The sequence below is a fragment of the Dermochelys coriacea genome, chromosome 13 (assembly GCF_009764565.3).
Source record: "Dermochelys coriacea isolate rDerCor1 chromosome 13, rDerCor1.pri.v4, whole genome shotgun sequence".
Taxonomy (NCBI): domain Eukaryota; kingdom Metazoa; phylum Chordata; order Testudines; family Dermochelyidae; genus Dermochelys; species Dermochelys coriacea.
The window spans coordinates 21386011-21403491 of NC_050080.1; the positions used below are offsets into that span (position 1 = coordinate 21386011).

General features: G+C 51.1%; 1 protein-coding gene across 9 annotated transcripts in view; it reads right to left on the reverse strand.

Moving 5' to 3' along the window:
* Window positions 1-120: 120 nt before the first annotated feature.
* The window catches only part of LPIN3 (lipin 3), a 48336-nt gene continuing 30975 nt past the window's right edge, over window positions 121-17481 (reverse strand). For all 9 annotated transcript variants that reach the window (XM_038369905.2, XM_043495493.1, XM_038369909.1 and 6 more), the window contains 18 exons: window positions 17385-17480; window positions 16254-16525; window positions 15745-15852; window positions 14863-14983; window positions 12379-12859; window positions 11262-11361; window positions 10321-10502; window positions 9778-9871; window positions 8931-9000; window positions 8075-8167; window positions 7120-7166; window positions 6499-6619; window positions 5635-5783; window positions 5366-5452; window positions 2848-3000; window positions 1818-1932; window positions 1614-1717; window positions 121-842 (listed from right to left, as the gene is read on the reverse strand). In XM_038369905.2, the coding sequence (XP_038225833.1) occupies window positions 698-842; window positions 1614-1717; window positions 1818-1932; window positions 2848-3000; window positions 5366-5452; window positions 5635-5783; window positions 6499-6619; window positions 7120-7166; window positions 8075-8167; window positions 8931-9000; window positions 9778-9871; window positions 10321-10502; window positions 11262-11361; window positions 12379-12859; window positions 14863-14983; window positions 15745-15852; window positions 16254-16525; window positions 17385-17480 (2538 nt within the window). In that variant the 3' untranslated portion in view covers window positions 121-697. The remainder of the gene's footprint in view (window positions 843-1613; window positions 1718-1817; window positions 1933-2847; window positions 3001-5365; window positions 5453-5634; window positions 5784-6498; window positions 6620-7119; window positions 7167-8074; window positions 8168-8930; window positions 9001-9777; window positions 9872-10320; window positions 10503-11261; window positions 11362-12378; window positions 12860-14862; window positions 14984-15744; window positions 15853-16253; window positions 16526-17384; window position 17481) is intronic.

Genomic DNA, 17481 nt, shown 5'->3' on the forward strand with positions numbered 1-17481 from the left:
AAGCTCATACTTCCTGGTGAGCTAAAGATTTTAACACCAATTCAGTGGCACCTGTGCTCAGGAGCGATACACAAAACGAGTCAGTAGCAGAAGCTATAGAATGAGACAGACACGCAGGGCTTTAAGGCACTATGTATTAATGCTATTAGTGACCAACTACTTTAATCCTGACAGTCTTCAGCCTCCTAACACAAAATCATTGAGCAATTAAACTGCATCTCAGCTGATCCAAGCTCTGAACTCTCACTGGTAGTTGAGTAGACTAGGATGGAGGACCCTCCCCTCAAAAAAAAAAAAAAAAGCTACATTGTAGGTAGCCATTAAGACAGTCTGGGGCCATCAGTAAAATTGTAAATAGCAGCAGCCACAGTGAAGACCCATCAGTAGATCAACCCCAAGGGGATCCACCCACCATCCCTAAAAACCAACAAGTCATTTCAAACCTATAAGAACCTCACGCATGTATCTGGTATATAGGAAAAATTCATCCAATTTCTACTGAACAAACAAGCTTTAAGTCAAAAACTGGATTAACCCCACCACTACCCCTTGGAGAGGGGTTCACAGTCCAGAAGGTGTCCAGGGTTTATTAAATGAAACTCCCTAGCAGCAGCAGAATAAGCAAGAGGCGGCAGTGGCTGCTGTATCTAGGCCTGGCAGATTGTCCAGCCTCACCAGGTCTCCATTCTCCGGTGAATCAGGCAAGATCTTCTATGTCAATGAGCGGCAGTGGAGCCCTCCAGTAGGAGAACTGGCTGTACTCTGGCCACAGCAAGGCAACACTAACACCCTGGCCTAGCGGGGGGAAGATTAGCTCCACCAGCTCAGTCAGCCGTTCGTACCTACGAGGAAAAAGGATAAACATACAGGATTACGAGACCATGTTTCTCCTTCTCAGCCCTCATCCAGGCACATGAGCCACCAAAAAGATGTTCAAGGCACACACACTACTCCACGGCCAACGATGCATTGCAGCCAGGCCCATTCAGACATGGAGTGCACTAGCTTCTCATGCCATGTATGCTGCACTGGCTTTCTTGCTCTCTGGCAGGCAATGTGGCCCGCCCCCCCACCCCACCAGTGCCAACAACATTGCTACCACAACAGCACCAGTGGAGATAGGAAATCTGGTGGACTAACTCTACAAGAGGCAGTTGAAGGGCCTTTGCCCTAGGGAAAGCCATGTACAGGAAGGAAAGAAGCCATGTTTGTTAGACACAGGCGAAGGAGAGACTGGGGTTCAACCCACTCCTAGGATGCCAACTGTGGAGCCCAACCTTCTCCAAGGCATTTCTCCCCTCCCCTGCCTCAAGCGGCTACTCCTCTAACCCTTCTCCTGTGCAAGAGGAGAGGGGCACAGAGCTGGCATTAACTCCTCGTTCATCAGGGATCAGGTAGGGCCCCTACAACAGAATGTTATTGGTATGAGCTTCTTCATATGTGCCAAGTAGGAGCCAGACCACAGTAGCTTTCCCCACAGTCCAGGCTAGGCTAGGAAAAGCCAGGGGTGGAAGAGAGGGTCAGGAGCAGCCCGGATTGCCAAGGAGGGAGGGGAAAGTGGTGGTAGGGGCAGCCAATGGTATAGAGACAGTACAGTAGGCAAGTAGGCTTACGTGGATTTCTGATTCTTGGTGAGCTCCCGGATCAGTTCCCCCTTTGGGTTCACCGTGAATATATGAGACGCTGACAACCCCACTTGCTTGTAAGCATCAACATCCTGCCCGAAAAAGACCAACCAGACCAGTTAGAGCCAAGGAAGCACTGCCCCCACCCCCAGGATTGCTCCCCTTCCTCCCAGCAGGGAGGACGGAACTCACATGGACCCTGTTCCCAAAGGCGGCATGGAAGGGCTGCCCCATGGAGCCAAACAGGTTCCGGATGTCTGTCAAGCAGGCGATTTTGAATATCTCCGGCTTCTTCTCTATCACCTCCCTGCAACATGGAGGGTGGTAGGTGAGGTCAGGAGTCAGAGCCAGGCTGGTCCAGGACCTAGGACAGCCAGGACTTCATTGCACTCCCTTGTTCCAGGATCCCCCAGGCAAAGTCAAGGGGCAGCAGTTGGCCTATCCTACCAGAGAAGTCCCAGCCGCTCCCCCTACCATATCTGGAAGGCTGTGACTATGCAAGTGATAGAGACATGAAGGAGCCCAACTCCCACTCACCACCCCCCCCTTCCCTGGAGGAGACTGCCATCAGCCAACCAAAGCAAGTACAGCTGGAGGGGCACGGTGGGCACCGCACCCTTCCTATTACAGGGGGAGGGGAAGTCCCAGAACAAGGCACAGTTCTGCTTAGCAGCGCAGTGCCAAACACCACTGGGGACAAGACTAGAGGAGCCAGGGGGCAGATGCTTTCTAAAGCCAGGACCATGCTGCAGACTTTAATGAGTTGCTTGGTATTAAAGCCATTACCAGCATCCCGAGAGGGGTGGCTAAGAGGTCCAACCCCCGGCAACAGGCCCCTCTAATGAGGGTAAAGCCTGATTGTGCAGGGATAGGGCTACACTTGCAGTGAAACCAGCATTTGGGCTCAGGTGTGATGGAGATGGGTGGATTACAGCATCCAAGTCCCATTACACAGGGTGGCAGGGACAGCGTGTGCGCGCAGAGGATATTAAAGCAGAGAGACAGGCTGAACAGCCCCAGGGAGACGTTTCAAAGGCTTCTACCTGAGCTCTCACGCTGCTCCCATCAGGGACGGGCTGCTGGTACCCCCTCAGCTCCTGGGGGAGCCAGTCTTTCCACAGAATGAAGGCCAAGGAGGAGCCATCAAAATAAAGACACATGGATGCCAACCCAAGTGTAGCTGTCCCAGGGGGTGTAACAGAACTTGGCAGGAAAGAGCTACCTGTGAAAGGCTGAGAAGAGGCTGCTGGGGGCCAGCAGGATGGGCCCCTTGGGGAGGGCACAGCCCTGGTCTTTGACCCATTTCAAGTATCCTTTGGTAATGTGTGCCATGCCAATTGCCCTGGATGAGCAGTAGAGGAACTTGTAGCCATTCCTAGAACAGAGAAGATAGAACTAGGCAGCGGCTTGTCTTGGAGCAAGCTGTGGCTTCATTATGTCCCTTGCCACTGCCACAAGCAGGTGGGACCCACATGCTGGGGTTTGGAGACTGAACAACCCCAATTCCTGCTCCCTACACCCCACAACAGGCATGCACAGCCACCACAACCCCCATGTGCAAGGGACCACTGTTTACATCTGGCAATGCTGCTCTCCATGGGCTCGGGTGCTCTGTCCGCTCGACACAGGGCACTTGGGTCCAGGCTCCATAGGAAGAGATTAGTGGGCTCATCCCAAGAGCAGCCACACAGGCAGCAGGTTCTCCTTTCTGCCAGCTCCAGTCCTGGAGGTGCTTCGGCAGATCTGCAGGAGGTGGCTCGACATGGACTCTCCCCAGAGTCCTCAGCCGCTCACTGACACAGGTGCTGCATGCCAACCCAGAAGGCTTCCAGGTGATTTCCTGGCCCCACCCAGACATGGAGAACAGCCTCCCATCATCCTTTGGCACCTCTGCTAGCTAGCTAGAGCATGGGAAGGCAAAGCCAGATGCAACACTTGGCAGGGGGAAAACAGGAGCACACCAGGGTGCCCAGCGGCTACCTACTGCTCTAACCAGACTTAACAGTATTCAGTGAGCTTCCCGCCACTCCCAGCACATCAACCAGAGCTTGGCACATGCTCTTGAAGAGCCCACTCAGCTGGCTGCACAAGGATACCTAGTTATGGCTTTGGAGTTATGTAAATATTAACTTAGTGCAGGGGAGATTTAGTCGACTTCCAGGAGTTTCCCCCCAGCTTAGCATACGAGTGCAGCTGATTAAAGAGGGGAGCTGCAGGCAGGGGAGGCCAACCAGGAGATCATGTGTCTGTTGATTTCTCTTATTCAGCAGACCAGGTATAAAGGCAAGAGTGGCAGGGTGCAAAACTCCCCACCTCTATGGCTCAGTTATTCACCTATCCCAGCAGCTCCTTGTGAGGACAGTGTGTAAGTTAAGTGGGGCTCACCCCTTCCAGACATGGAGCGGGAGATGGTTTCCTCTTTGTGCCTTGCTCACCAATAGAGGAAATATTCTCAGGTCAGCCAGGCTCATTGCAGCTTCAAGTACACCCAACAACAGGTACACAGCACCCCACAGTGGTGGCTCAGAGATCACACAAGGAAATACCAGCATCAGAATACTATGGCCAATTGAAAAACCACCCCCAAAGGGGCACCACTGGGATGGAATGTGACAGGAGCACTGTGGTGTTTGACAGGATGCACAAGACAACCTTAAACCAGGTTTAGTTTAGCTAAAACCAAACAAACATTCTCCAGGTCATTTTAAACAGTTGCCTTTGCAGGTCTCAACTCAAGACCCGCTACTGACCAGTTCAGCAGAACATAGGTGAGGGAGGCCTTAGAGCCAATTGCTCCCCTTTACATGTGGGAATCACCAAAGTCATTTGATGACTGTGGCCTTCTAGATAGCATCACACGTGTCCCTAATCCACTAGCCACTCCCCTACATTTACCTAGCTGTCCTTTCACAATGCCCCTTAGGAGGCAGCTCAAGTCACAGCATGTTTTTGGAGCCTCCCAACCATCTACCAAATCCTCCTTCAAAACCTCTTCTTCCAGGAAGCCTTCCCCCCACCATCTTCCTCAGCAATGCCTCTGTTGTAGGCCTGCATTTGGCCCAGTTAGCCTCTCAGCTCCGTGAGGCAAGGTCCCTACTAAGTGGGTTGTAGAGCACCCTGTAGCTTTGCAGACCTCCGTGAACAGTTATATTGTCTTTTAGACATGAGAGATTAAGAGGAAGCTTTCCTGTTGGCTGGTCATCCCTTAACTGCCTCCTACAAGGTTTCTTCCCTAGGACCAGCTGGGTTTGGCCATTGTCGGAGACAGGATATTGAGTGAAGGGGCCATTGCTCTGAACTGGCTTGCCAATTCCTACGATTTCCAGAGAACTCCTTGGACATCTACCCAAGCAAGCGAGGCTTTTTTATGGTCTGACTGAGGAATTCCCAACAGGAGATGGAGTCCCCTGGAAGGCATGTTTTGGAGAAACAGAAAGCAGCTTCTCCTTCCCAGAAAGGATCAGCATTGCTACTTGGCATATCAGTCACCCAGACAGTTCAGCTGACCATGTTCATGAACACTGGTAAAGCCATGACCCTTTTTAGTCATTTCCTTGCTGCACCCCAGCAGCACTGGGAGAGAAAAGATTTAACAGAACTACACAGAAAGATAGAAGCTAAATGCAGGATGGGCCCCTTCCCCATAAGAGGACCCTGATCCTGGAGTCCCACATCTCAGGCCATCTGGGCAGGGCCCCTACTAGGTACCTGACTAAAGCTTTAACTTATTCAATACCTACAGATGGATTTTATGGAAGAGTTTGGCAATGCCCTGGTGGGTCCAGTCTTTTCCCAGCTGTGGCAAAATGTGACCCAAAGCGTCAGACCTAGAAGGAGAAGAAGGGGTTAAAATACACCCTTAAAGTTAAGTGATTCCCAGCTGGTTTGACAACAGACCTCCAGGCATTGATAGGCTTAAGGTACCTCTGGGACAGGCCCATGGGCATGTACACAAGGCATTTAATGACATGTGCTCTCCCTGTAGACAACACAGAGGAGGGTCCCTTACTTGGTGATGGTCCCATCGATATCAGAGATCACCACCTTGTCGTCCCAATTCCACAGGTAGATGGTGGCCTCACAGCGACACGTGCCCTGGTACTGAGTGGTCACGCTGAACACCACCTCGTTGGGGCCATCCTGCAGATTCAGTCTCTTCTACAGCGAGAGGGGAGAAGATGCATAGATATTCCCGCAGCGCCTATCCCCAGAGAATCCTACACGATACTACCTGTGTGAACATGTATTCCACCCAAACACAATTCAGCTGGAGGAGAAGTTCTGTGTGATTTTACATGTGTGCACACCCTGTCAAACCTCTCTGAAAGGCAGGTGTTGCAGGGCACACTGTAGTAGCTGTTTAACAGCACACATTAAGCTGCAGTATACACAGCAGGTTTTGCAGGAAGAGAACTGTATCCAGTTGAAGCCACAGGGGAATTTCAAGCATGAAGACTACCTACTAGGGTTGTATTTTGGTCAAGACACCCTTGTGGGATCTTTCTACCCAGCAGTGATCAGGACTCTCTTGGCTGAGATGTGAAAAAGAGGTATTTCTGCAGCCCAGAGCCCCCAATCACCCTAAGGGAGCACTGATTCTGTGCTGACCCAGAGGGAAGGGGGCCACCAACAGATTCCACTTACATTTTCCTTGAAGATCTCCCACCCAACTAGTGGCCATACCTGACCCTGCTTAAGCTAGCAAGATCTGAGGTGATCTTAGGCCTAGACCAAGATGTTTAAGCCCTTTAGGAGCATTAATATCTGGGCCTCACTGTAGATCATCCCTTTAGCATGCTCCTAGGTAGTGGCAGCCCTATCTGAAGGGCCATCTCCTCCCCTTCATCCTTGATAGCAGGGAACACACACATACAATCTGATCTGAAGAGAGCCTCAGGGATTTCTTGTAGGTGGGAAGAAATTTCTGCATGGTGGCATCAGGTCTTGACACTGGGGATATGGATTCGTCACTAGATGAAGGATCCATCTTCCCCCTATACCCACATGGAAAGGGAGAGAGACAGAAGTGAGGCCATTTCACTGCAGCAGCAGGAGCCCCGGCTCAAGCCACAGCTACTAGCACACAAAAAACAATCCCATGTATTAGACAGAGTGAGAGCAGGCTGTGGAGAGAAGTATGACTGGGCTCTATAAGCAGAATGATCAGCCTTGCTCAGGTAGATGGGCCGGCATCATGAAGTGGGGGTTGGAGGCTTTGACTAGGGTTGTCATAGGAACTGGAGTCTCCAGAGCTTCAGGTGTATGGGTCAGGATATAATGGCGAGCTGAATGCCCCAACAACATTACCCACCCCTCTTCCCTCTCGAGGCTATGAAGGGCCCCCCCCCCACCATTCACATACAGGGGTAGCCATCAGGAAGAGCAATTCACTTAATAAAAAGGAGGGAGAAGATAGGCTGAGACTACAGGGCCGACTAGAGAGCCAGTCCAGTATCCACCATAGATCGATAACTAGCACGAGAGGACTGCTTACCGCTGTGGGGTAGAGCCCTGCTCCAGTTCTCCTGCGCTGGGTTCATGCTGTGGACACAGGCATTTCTACCATTAGCTCCTTTAGATAGATTCCTTTTGGGAGCTCAAAGGCCAGGAGTAAAGGCTACCTGCTTGGCTGGCTTTCAGAGCGGTACCTCATAGCTCTTCACCATGAGGGGAAAGAAAGAGGCTCACAACAAAACCCTCCTAGTGGGGTGGGGGGGGAAGTCTTACCCAACCACAGCCCTGGCACACAAGATGGGGAGAGGGAAGAATGAAGACTCGCACCCCCATGAGGGCTACCTTTCCTACCCTAAGGAACCAGTGTGCATCTTGATTTCAGTCCAATACCTTGTGGTCACCTGCTATTGCAGAGCCCCTTTTCTGGCCCCTCATGCACATTTCCTTTTAAGTTTTGTTAACTGCAAATTTCTTGTGGGAGTAATTCTAGGTACGCCACCCAGCTCCAGGATTCATGCTCTTACATGCAGAGCTCCAGCAGTTTGTGCCACACTAACAGCTCAGGCACTAGGGCCAGGTCTATAGCACCACTTATTTCGGTGTCTCTTAGGGGTGTGAATAAGTCAGCGACGTAAGTGACTCCAACCTATGTGCTGGTGTAGAATGCGCTGTGTCTGCAGGAGAGCTTTTCCCACCAACATAGCCACTACCTCTCATGGAGGTGGATTTATTATGCAGACAGGAGAGATTGCTCCCCTCAGCATAGAATATCTTCACCAGATACACTACAGCCACTAACTTCCAGCAGCATTGGGGTTTGAGGATACCCCACAGTGGCCAAGGACAGATGACCCCTATTTTCATATGTTCCTGCCTCCAGTCTCTACCTCAGCTTAGCTACAAGACTGTGTAGTTTGGTTTGGCTTGGGCAGGAGAACACAGAGGGAGGAAGAAGTTACTCAGTCTCTGCTCAGTCACAGCCACTGCACATGTACCTCCTCAGCAGTCAAATCTCTCCTCCGCCAGGAAAACCACCACCTGCCGCTCTTCTTGGGCATTTTCTCCTTCACCAGCCGGTCAATGGTGCTCTGTGAAGATGGGAGAGTTTGAGGGGGACAACTCCTGCTGCACAGCAAGTCCTGTCTGAGCCCAAGGGAGCCCTAGACTGGAGAACATTCACAGGGCATAGTTGCCCAGTTACCTCAGGATGGCAACAGCCAGGCCACTGCCCAAGCGCTGAACATGAGCCGAGGGGAAAATTCATAGCATCTATCTCAGTTCAGCTTCCTCCCCAGCCCATCCTCATCACCACAACCCATCTCTATGGGAAGCTGAGGCCAACTGACAAAAGGCCAGAGCAGAGTGAATTCTTCCAGAGATCAGGGGTGTCCAGCTCAGCCCTGTCCCCAGGTGGACATCACCAAACTGGCCTCTTGTCGAGGGGGCAAGGGAAAGCTCCATTTCCCAAGTGCCATGTTTGAGCACTCAGAGTGGCACGTAGGCATGGACACTTCTACACCAAAGTGCAAATCTGGGCTGTGTGTGTTTGAGTGAGGAAGGAATGGTTGATGCACTTGTGGTCAGGGAAGGAGGGGACTGGGAGTCAGAGCTCTTGGCTCCCATCCCTGACTTTGCCCCACACTTATTTAGCCTCTCTGTGCCTCAGTCCTCCCCAACCCCCATCCGTATAGCATATGGGCATTTACAGCTACTCACTGCACAGTGAGGTTGTGAGGCTTAGCAGAGTGCCTGGGACCCTTGGGTGATAAATACTATTAGCACAGGAATACAATTCCCCTAAGGGTAAGGGACTCTGCAGGGTCAGAGGAATGTAGTGTTTCTGCCATTTACCTTGGGAATGTTCTTCTGGAATGCCTGCAAGGAGAGGATCATGGGAGCAGCCACTGCCCAGTTATAGTACCTGAAAGACACAAGAAGTAGAGGAAGGCAATTGCACGTGAAGAGCTAAAACCTCAGGAAGGTGGTGGCGAGACATGGGGAGGCTGCCTGGGAAGGGAAAACGCAGCAGGTAAAGTAGCAGCACTATGGGCATTCTGGGTTCTGTGAGGAGGCTGAAGAGGAGACCTGGCTACTCTTTAAGCACATGTACCAAAACTGACTTTGGTAATAGGCCACTCGGCAAAGGCAAGCAGGAAAAAAAAAAAAAAAAAAAAAAAAAAAGTAGGGAGCTGTGGCAGCTGCCTAGGGGAATGAATGAAACAGGGATAAAGAGATGAAGGAATGCCAGCTGTAGCATGTGCTGTGTAGCTCGTGACCAGGGCATCCTGGCTGAATTGCAAGATGCCAACAGAGCACTTAGTTGTGAAGGGAAAGCCAAGAGTCATTTCCAAGTTGGGAGGGCAGAAGCAAAGTACGGAGCATATCCTGGAAAGGGAACAAATATATATTTGGTGCAAGGACAGCAAAGAGCCATTTTCAGATCATGCTGGCTGCAGAGGGTTTCCCCACCATTTTGAACCTCTCAGCTGCTAGGTCATGGTTTTGTGTCTACGTCCCACAGAGCAGGCAGCAAGCACCACGTATCCCAGCCTAGACAGTACTAGGATACAAATAGCAGCCATGGATATCAGTTGTGGATGCTTGCAGAGAGGTTTTTGGCACAAGAGGAATATATATATAAAAAAAAAAAAAGTCATCAGCACTAGGAGAAGCCAAGCCAGAAGAGCAGACTACTCACTTCTTGTGGATCTGTATCACCAGGTTTGGGTCATCGAGGACTTCTGGGTTCTCAGCAAACTCCTGGTAAGAGATGATGTGCTCCACAAACTTGTCTAGCAAAAACAAGAGAATGGGGAGAGATGAAATACCAGCAAGCCAGCACTTGAGCAGTCCCTCACTAGAATATTAAGCTTATGTGAACCAGAGGGGGACATAAGCAGCTTTTTAATTGCTTTTAAGATAGGAGGCCTAGACCTCCTCATTGGAAGCTGTCAGGCATCCGTGTTGTGCACCACCTCTCATTCACTTGAAGGGGTCCTGCAGACACTCCCTCTCTTCCATGGCCCAGCAGCTGATCTGCTCCCTATCTGTACTGTACCTCCTCTTAGATGGCTACATACTGTTCCCGCTAAGGAGGGGCGAATGGGAATAGGAGCAGGGTTGGTTGTAGCAGAGCCAGCTGCTGTCCCAGCACAATAAGCTCTGCCCATAGAGAAGGGCAACATACCCAGTGGTGTGCTCTGAAAATTAATAGCAAGTTCATCCCACCCCTTGGACCTACGGTGCAAGATCTGTCTGCTGTCCCCGAGACCACCACAAAGGGACAGTGCAATGGGGTGCGTCAGGTCATGAGCGGGGTCAGATAAGTTATCGGTGCCTCCATCGGCTGTAGGACCAGCCAGCAGTTGGGTATGGCTGGGGCTGCTGGGATCAGTCGAGGGCTTTGAACCCGGTTCCACATCACTGTCAACAACAGAAGAAACAGTGACAATGCTGCGTGAGTCACGAAGTCAGATACACCCTGGTCACCCAAGTGAGACCAGGTTTCACTCCTCCCCTCCAGAAGTACATTTCTGAACCAAAGCTGCGAGACCAGGTTTCATTCATATGAACAGGCAACAGGAGTTCAATGGCCTGATGGAGTTCCTTCCAACCGCATGCAGAGCTGTTCTGCTGACTCTCCCTGGCAGCCTGGGTAGGGGACTGGGGGGGGTGGGGCTGGTCTCCTCAGCTGAACACAAGTGAGAAGGATCTCCTGCTGGGAGAAGTCCCAAGCAGCCCTCTCAGGAAGAAACTTGGGCCTAAAAATGTAAGTCTGCAAGTACAAACTGGTCTCAAAATAAGAGATCCTTAAAAATTAAGGCAAACCCCAGAAAAAGAGGGGTTGGGCTAGTGAACAGCATTCACTGTATGCATGTTGTAGTATGAGTGCAGTTCTGGCATAAAGTAGAAGCTAGACCATCTTGAGATCAATTATTCTTAGAAAGACCATTAAAAACGCTCTCCAGTCTCATCTATATTGCAGCACAGAACTGTGCTCAGTGTATCTAGGACTGCAGTAAGTTTATCGGGATCTGTTACCTCCAACATGTTGTTTCAGTGTTCACTCCCTCCAAGTCAGTTAATTGAACAAGTTTTTCTGGCTACAAGGAATCAAAATCCCTCTTGGGCCAAAGAAAGTGGCCAGACCCTGCTCTGAAACCAGCCAGCCAAAGGCCATACCTTTTGGGGAAATAAAGGGCCACCTGCTCCTCGTCCAGATTGGGGAGGTCCTCCAAGTAAATGTCGCTGGGACCCAGGTGAGGGCTTCTCTTGGTGGAGCCTCAAAACACAGACAGACAACGAGACCAACATTTTCCCCAATCCATCAGTCTCTTACAGAAGCACCAAGACTGTCCCCCCCCCGCACCTGCAAAGACCCCCCCCCCCCCCGCATCCGCAAAATTCCCATTGAAACAGACTTCAGCTGGACCAACATGGTGTTGCAAAGACTGCAGGACACAGAACAGTGCTAGTACAGGAGAACCTAGACGTGAAGCCAACTATAAGACAAAAAGGGAAACCGATGCATCTATTTTCACCCTCCAAGTTCAGTAGCAAGGAAATAAATCAAACAACTCTCCCTGGTTGTTGGGTTACTCTGAGGGGTTTGCAATAAACCAAGCTGCTGTACCTATGTCAATATATTTGATTTTTTGATTTTTGCCTTGCTATGCTGGGGGAAAGCCAAGTAGCTCCGTTAAATCTCAGTTGATGTAGCTCTGGATTCATCCCACAGAAAAAGCAAGCTGTGGCTCAGTGTCACTTAAATGCTAGAAACCCAATATCCTTGAATATGTCTAAAGGACAAACAGCGAGGTACACAGCTGAGCAGGAATTCTGTATAGCTAGTGTCAGCCACAAAAGGGAAGAGAAGACAGGGCAAGCTAGAGACCTGCTGGACTTGCACAAAGTGAGGTGCATAGGCCAGGACAACTTAGGCAACTGACATGGTATATTTGAGGGATAAGGGAAGGGACTAGTATTTGGGATGCAGGAGGGGGGTTGCCAACTGAAAGAGGGAAGCTGGAAGTGCATGTTGCTCTGGGGCTTGCAAAGCAGGTGAAGAGGAGCAGGATTAGAGTGCTTGCCACCAGGGGAGCCAGAGAGCACACACCTTCCCATGAGTATCATAGGAAGCTTGGGGCACCACTGGGCAGGGGAGCAGCAGAATGAACACCCCACTCACAAAGCATCTGCATGCTCAGAAGATGTGGATATCACATGCACAGCTCTAAGCCAAGTGGCCTAACCAGAACTATAGCAGTCTGCATTCTGCACCATCCAACATGCTGCTCACCCTGCCTCCTTGGGCTCTCTGGTTTGGTTCCTGGGCCATTACTGGGTTCCAAGCTCTCCGAATCAGCCTGTCTTGGGGCTGGTGCTGCCTGCGCACAAGAGGGATCCAGCTCTAGGACTTGCTGGTTCTTCACCACATTCTCTTCTCCTTCCGCAGCCTCTCCCACTGACTGTTCCTGTGCTCCCTGCTCTCCTACTCGGGGCAGGGCAGTCTCTGGCGTACTCCCCACCGCAGCTGCAGTCTCTGCAGAGAGCTGGTCTTTCGGCACAGGGGGGCCATTCCCATTTTGGAAGACAGGCGTTGGCCTAATTACAGGTGTGGTGGAGGAACAGGATGTATCCCAGGAGTCTGCTGTTCTCAAGTCTCCTTCCAAACCTGCCGTGATGGCTTGGAAGTGGGTTGCCTGGCTCACTGGGGTGGTCGCTGTCGTGGGGATGGTCATAGTAGACTTGACTGGTTCGACTCGCTCCAATTTACTCACCTTAAGAGGTGGGAGGAAAGAGTTGGTGTGGGAGGGGTAAAAACCAAAAGGATCAGCCCTTTAAAAAGAAAGGCAAAAATTCTCCTCCAAATGGCATCCTTTCCCTCCCATGTGTATTTCTAGGCCCCAGCTGGAATGGTATCTGCATGGAGTGCATGAAGAAGAGAGAGTCAATAGCTAGCACAGGGGTTCTCTACCTTTCTCTTTCCGAGCCCCATCCCACACGCTATAAAGACTCCATGGCCCACCTGTGGCACAATAACTGGTTTTCTGCATACAAAAACCAGGGCCAGTGTTAGGGGGTAGCAAGCAGGGCAACTGCCTAGGGCCTCATGCCACAAGGCACTCCCCCCATGAAGCTACATTGCTCAAGCTTCGGCTTCAGCCCCGGGTGGTGGGATCAGGGCCCTGGGCTTCAGCCTCATGTGGTGGGGCTTCAGCTTTCTGCCAAAGGCCCCAGTGAGTCTAATGTTGATGCTGCTTTGGGGACCCCCTGAAACCTGCTTGTTACCCCCTCAGGGGGGCCTGGGCCTCTGGTTGAGAGCCATTGAGCTAGTGGATGCTCTGTGGAACTTACACCAGTGATAGAAGGTACTTGGTGAGCTCCTAACCCCAAAGCACCTGCTCCCCCAGGACTTTAGCACTATGGAAAGTTGCTGTATCATATTTACAGAAATAAGCTATACTAGTCCAAGCACCTTTATCCCTGAATAATTGCATCACCCAATGGGGCAGGCAGGGCTGCTTTAAACCATACTGGTTTCAGACAGAGCTAGGTAGAGGACAAGGAATGTGTCTAGAGTAGCCCTTATGGAGAAGGCTTCTGCAGATGGCTGTTTCACATATACAGATAGTCAAAGAAGACAGACTTCAGTTCCACTGGTTATCAAGAACCAGCTCCTGTGCACACATTACACAGAAAATACATAAGAACGTTTGAGGTTGCAAAGTTAAACACTCAACAAATGCCAGAATTAAGATTGCCCATGAACATCCCTCCCTCCCCATGGGCTTGATGCATGTACAAGTGATTGGCTCAAGCGTAAATACCTCCGGCCCCATCAGGCTGTTCTCTTCTGGCTAGTGAGGGTTCGATCAACAAAACCCTAACTGGCAGATGCAGCCACAGTGGGCAGCCAAGAGAAGGAAGCCCTGGACTAGTGTTATTCTTTAGGATCCGATCTAGAGTTCAAGCTACAGGGACAATATCCCATAGAACGTAGGCACTTACAGAGACTCAAGTTCTGACCCTCAGCCTGTGGGTTACACTTTAATTTATATTAAAAGCAAGGCTGGGACTAAGCATTAGACCAGGGTGGCCAACCTGAGCCTGAGGAGAAGCCAGAATTTACCAATGTGCATGGCCAAAGAGCCACAGTAACACATCAGCAGCCCCCTGCAGCCCCGTCAGCTCCCCCCTGACCCCGAGTGTCTCCCCCCACCCCCGACAGCAGCACTGCCAATCAGCACCTAACCCTCCATTCCCACGCCTCCCACCCACCATGATCAGCTGTTTCGTGGTGTGCTGGAGGAGGAGCCAGGGTGCAGCAGACTTGGGGAAGGGGTGGAGCAGTGAGCTCCCTGTAGCACATTGGAAAGTTGCTGCCTGTAGCTCCAGCCCCGGAGTTGGTGCCTATGCAAGGAACCTCTGAAGAGCCACATGTGGCTCCGGAACCATGGGTTGGCGACCTCTGCATTAGACCAAGACCAAGTGAGTCAGACATACTAGCGATAAGAAATCCCCCCTCCCCAGCCCTTCTCTTAAGAGAGAGACATCCCATCCCGTCTGTTGCTCCAGAATAGCCCATGCAGAATGCACAGATTCTATTTCCCCGAGTTGAAAGAATTAAGATGCTGCCTGAATCCTGGGACAGCTATGTTCTCTCACTAGACCATGCACCAGCTGCCCACCGACACGTGGTCAGAAAGCCAATTTCCCCCAGTCTTTCCAAAAAGCAAATTTGTTTAGAGATTGTTTACTCCATTCCCTGTCCCTTACCTACCTGAGGGAGCCTCCCCCAAGTCCACTGCATGTGGGGTTCAGCTCCAAGAAGAGATGGATCAGAGGGTTTGAGCTCCAGTTCAGAGTCACTTTTGGGGGAAGACGGACAGCTTGGAGTGAGGCTACAGAGAAGAACCAGGAAGTCAAGCAGAACCTTTTCCACATCCACAGCACCCATCCACAATTATTTGTATTACAGTAGCACCAGGGGCTTCAAGGCCCCACTGTGCTAGATGCTATACAAACACAGAGCTAGTCCCTGCCCCAAAGACTGACAAGTGATGGGAGAGGAAAATGGCAAAGCAATTGGAAGCGATTTGCCAGATGTCACACAGCAGGTCAGTAGCGGAGCTGGGAATAGAACCCAGGTCTCTCAAGTCCCAGTCCAGGGCCCAAGCTGGTGGCCTACACTGCTTCTGAGGGCTTGTCAACATGGTGCATTAGTGCGCAGCAGAGAGGTGTAAATTCTAGTTCACACTAGTATGTCATGCACCAAATAGCTTGTATGGACTCTGCTGGCACACACTAAACATTCCCGAGGGTGCGCTGATGTAGGCCTGTTTTAAACATTACCACATCAGTGCACCCTTGGGAATTTTTTAGTGTGGGACACTAGTGCATACTAGAATTTATACACCCCTGGTTCACTGTGTGGACAGGCCCCAGTTTCCACCACCTGCGCAGATTTGTCCTTGCTGCTTCTCAGCTCTGCCCACAGGATCTGGGCCCATGCAGGGCTTCTAGATCTTCTACATTGTACTCACCCTTACTGGGCCAGGGAAGCTTATTGTTCCAAGTGCTGTTCCCTTGCTCCACCCAGCTTTCTAGTCACCCCATCCTCCAATACACCCCACTGTCCATGGACCCTTCAAATGACTATTACCTCTGAGACGGAGCCAGCTCCCCATCAGAATAATGGTAGATCTCTTTGGATGGCACAGTCCCAGCTTCCTCTCTTGGGAGGTCAGTGAAGGAGAAATAAACTGAATCACTGAAGAGAGAAAAAGTAAAGTAGAGTGTAAGACGGACATACCAGTATTGGGAACTATTACAAAGTGACCCCCTCCCCCTCATGCAGAGAAAGGAACTAGCCAGGACGTTAACCCAAGACTATCAGTACCCAGAAGCTAAAGGAATGCAGGCTTAGCATTTCTACAGGCTTCACTTCCCCAAGGTGTTGCAGTAACATTAGCTACTAACAAACCACCCCCCATCCTGTTGGGAAGCAGGTAGTGGAATCGCCGCCACTTCACAGAGAGAAACAGCGATTAGGTGGCAAGAGAGTTGCTGAGTGCCACCCAGGAGTCAGTGACAGACTCTGGTGTCCTCGCCTCAGTCCATCAGATCACACTGCCCCCAAGGAGTCCCACCCAGCCTCCTGGCAGGACTCACCAGGCAGTCAGCAGCTTGCGCTTTTCCTCGAGAGTCCTTTCGCTGTCAGTCCCTTCCTGCTCTTCCGAAGTAGAGTCCGCCGCCTCCTTCGGCTTCAGCTTCTTCCTGCGCCGCCTTTTCTTACGAAGGGACGTCGTGTCAGAGCCCGATGCTTCTGGCTCTCCAAGCAGGCTGAGCTGAGACACAGTGGACACCTTCGATGGTTCGGCCAGGAGATCTGGGCTCTCTTCCAGAGGGATAGGGGAGGTGCACAGACAGCAGGGGATCGTCTCCTATAACACAGGTGGGAAGAGACAATTGTTAACCTTTGACCCCAGCCCTGTGGGGACAATCTACACAATATATTTCATTCAAGGACATGACAATTTTGTGATGACGAGCCCCTTCAGGTCTGGTATGTGTGGAATACACACGAGGATACCTTTGTTAGCCTTGGTCCGCTGAGACTGTTGGAAGGTTCCTTTCAAAGTCAACTTGGCTAAATGCAGTTAGAAGGTGGGATCAAGACTTAAAAAAAGTTAATGGTGCAGAGGGGACTGGTAACTGGATACGCAGCCTTTTCACCTCTAGGTCAGTTGGTCTAATCTAGCAGCAGCCAAAAGTCAGCACAAGAGAGTTGTTGGAGCAGGACAGACACCCCTCCCCCACCCCAAGACTCCACACATTGTCAGGCACAGCAGAGGCACCAAGATTCAAGACGACCTCTCTGCTCTGACCATTGATAAAGCATCAAAGGGGGGGGGGGGGGGCTGGCTAATCACTGTGCTGTTCATCAGGGTCCTGGAGACAATCCAGTTCTGACCTCATCTACATTGCATCATAAGCTCCTTGACATAGGGACCTTTCCATGCATTATACCTGTAGAGAGAGAGACAGCAAGAGTAATATATACACCCCCCCCCCCCCAACAGCCAGTGAGGGCTAATGGCACAACCCCAATGGAGAACAGCAATCTGAGCCTACTTGTCCTTCCCTCTTCCACTCCCCATCCTTCTCGCAGTAGGCACAAAGTCAGGAAGATACAGAAAAAATGAGCCAGCTGGCAAGAGGTACAGGAGCTATTTCAGGGTACTCAGAGTGCTCACTCAGTGGGGTACATTCACCTCTTCCCAGCTATCGAATGTGGCTTACCTCATTCTCCTCTGACTCCTGGACAAAGAAGGCCTCTCCATTGTCTCCCAGCTTCATGTGCAGGTCCACTGGCTCCCCGTTGATTTCTATGTCAACC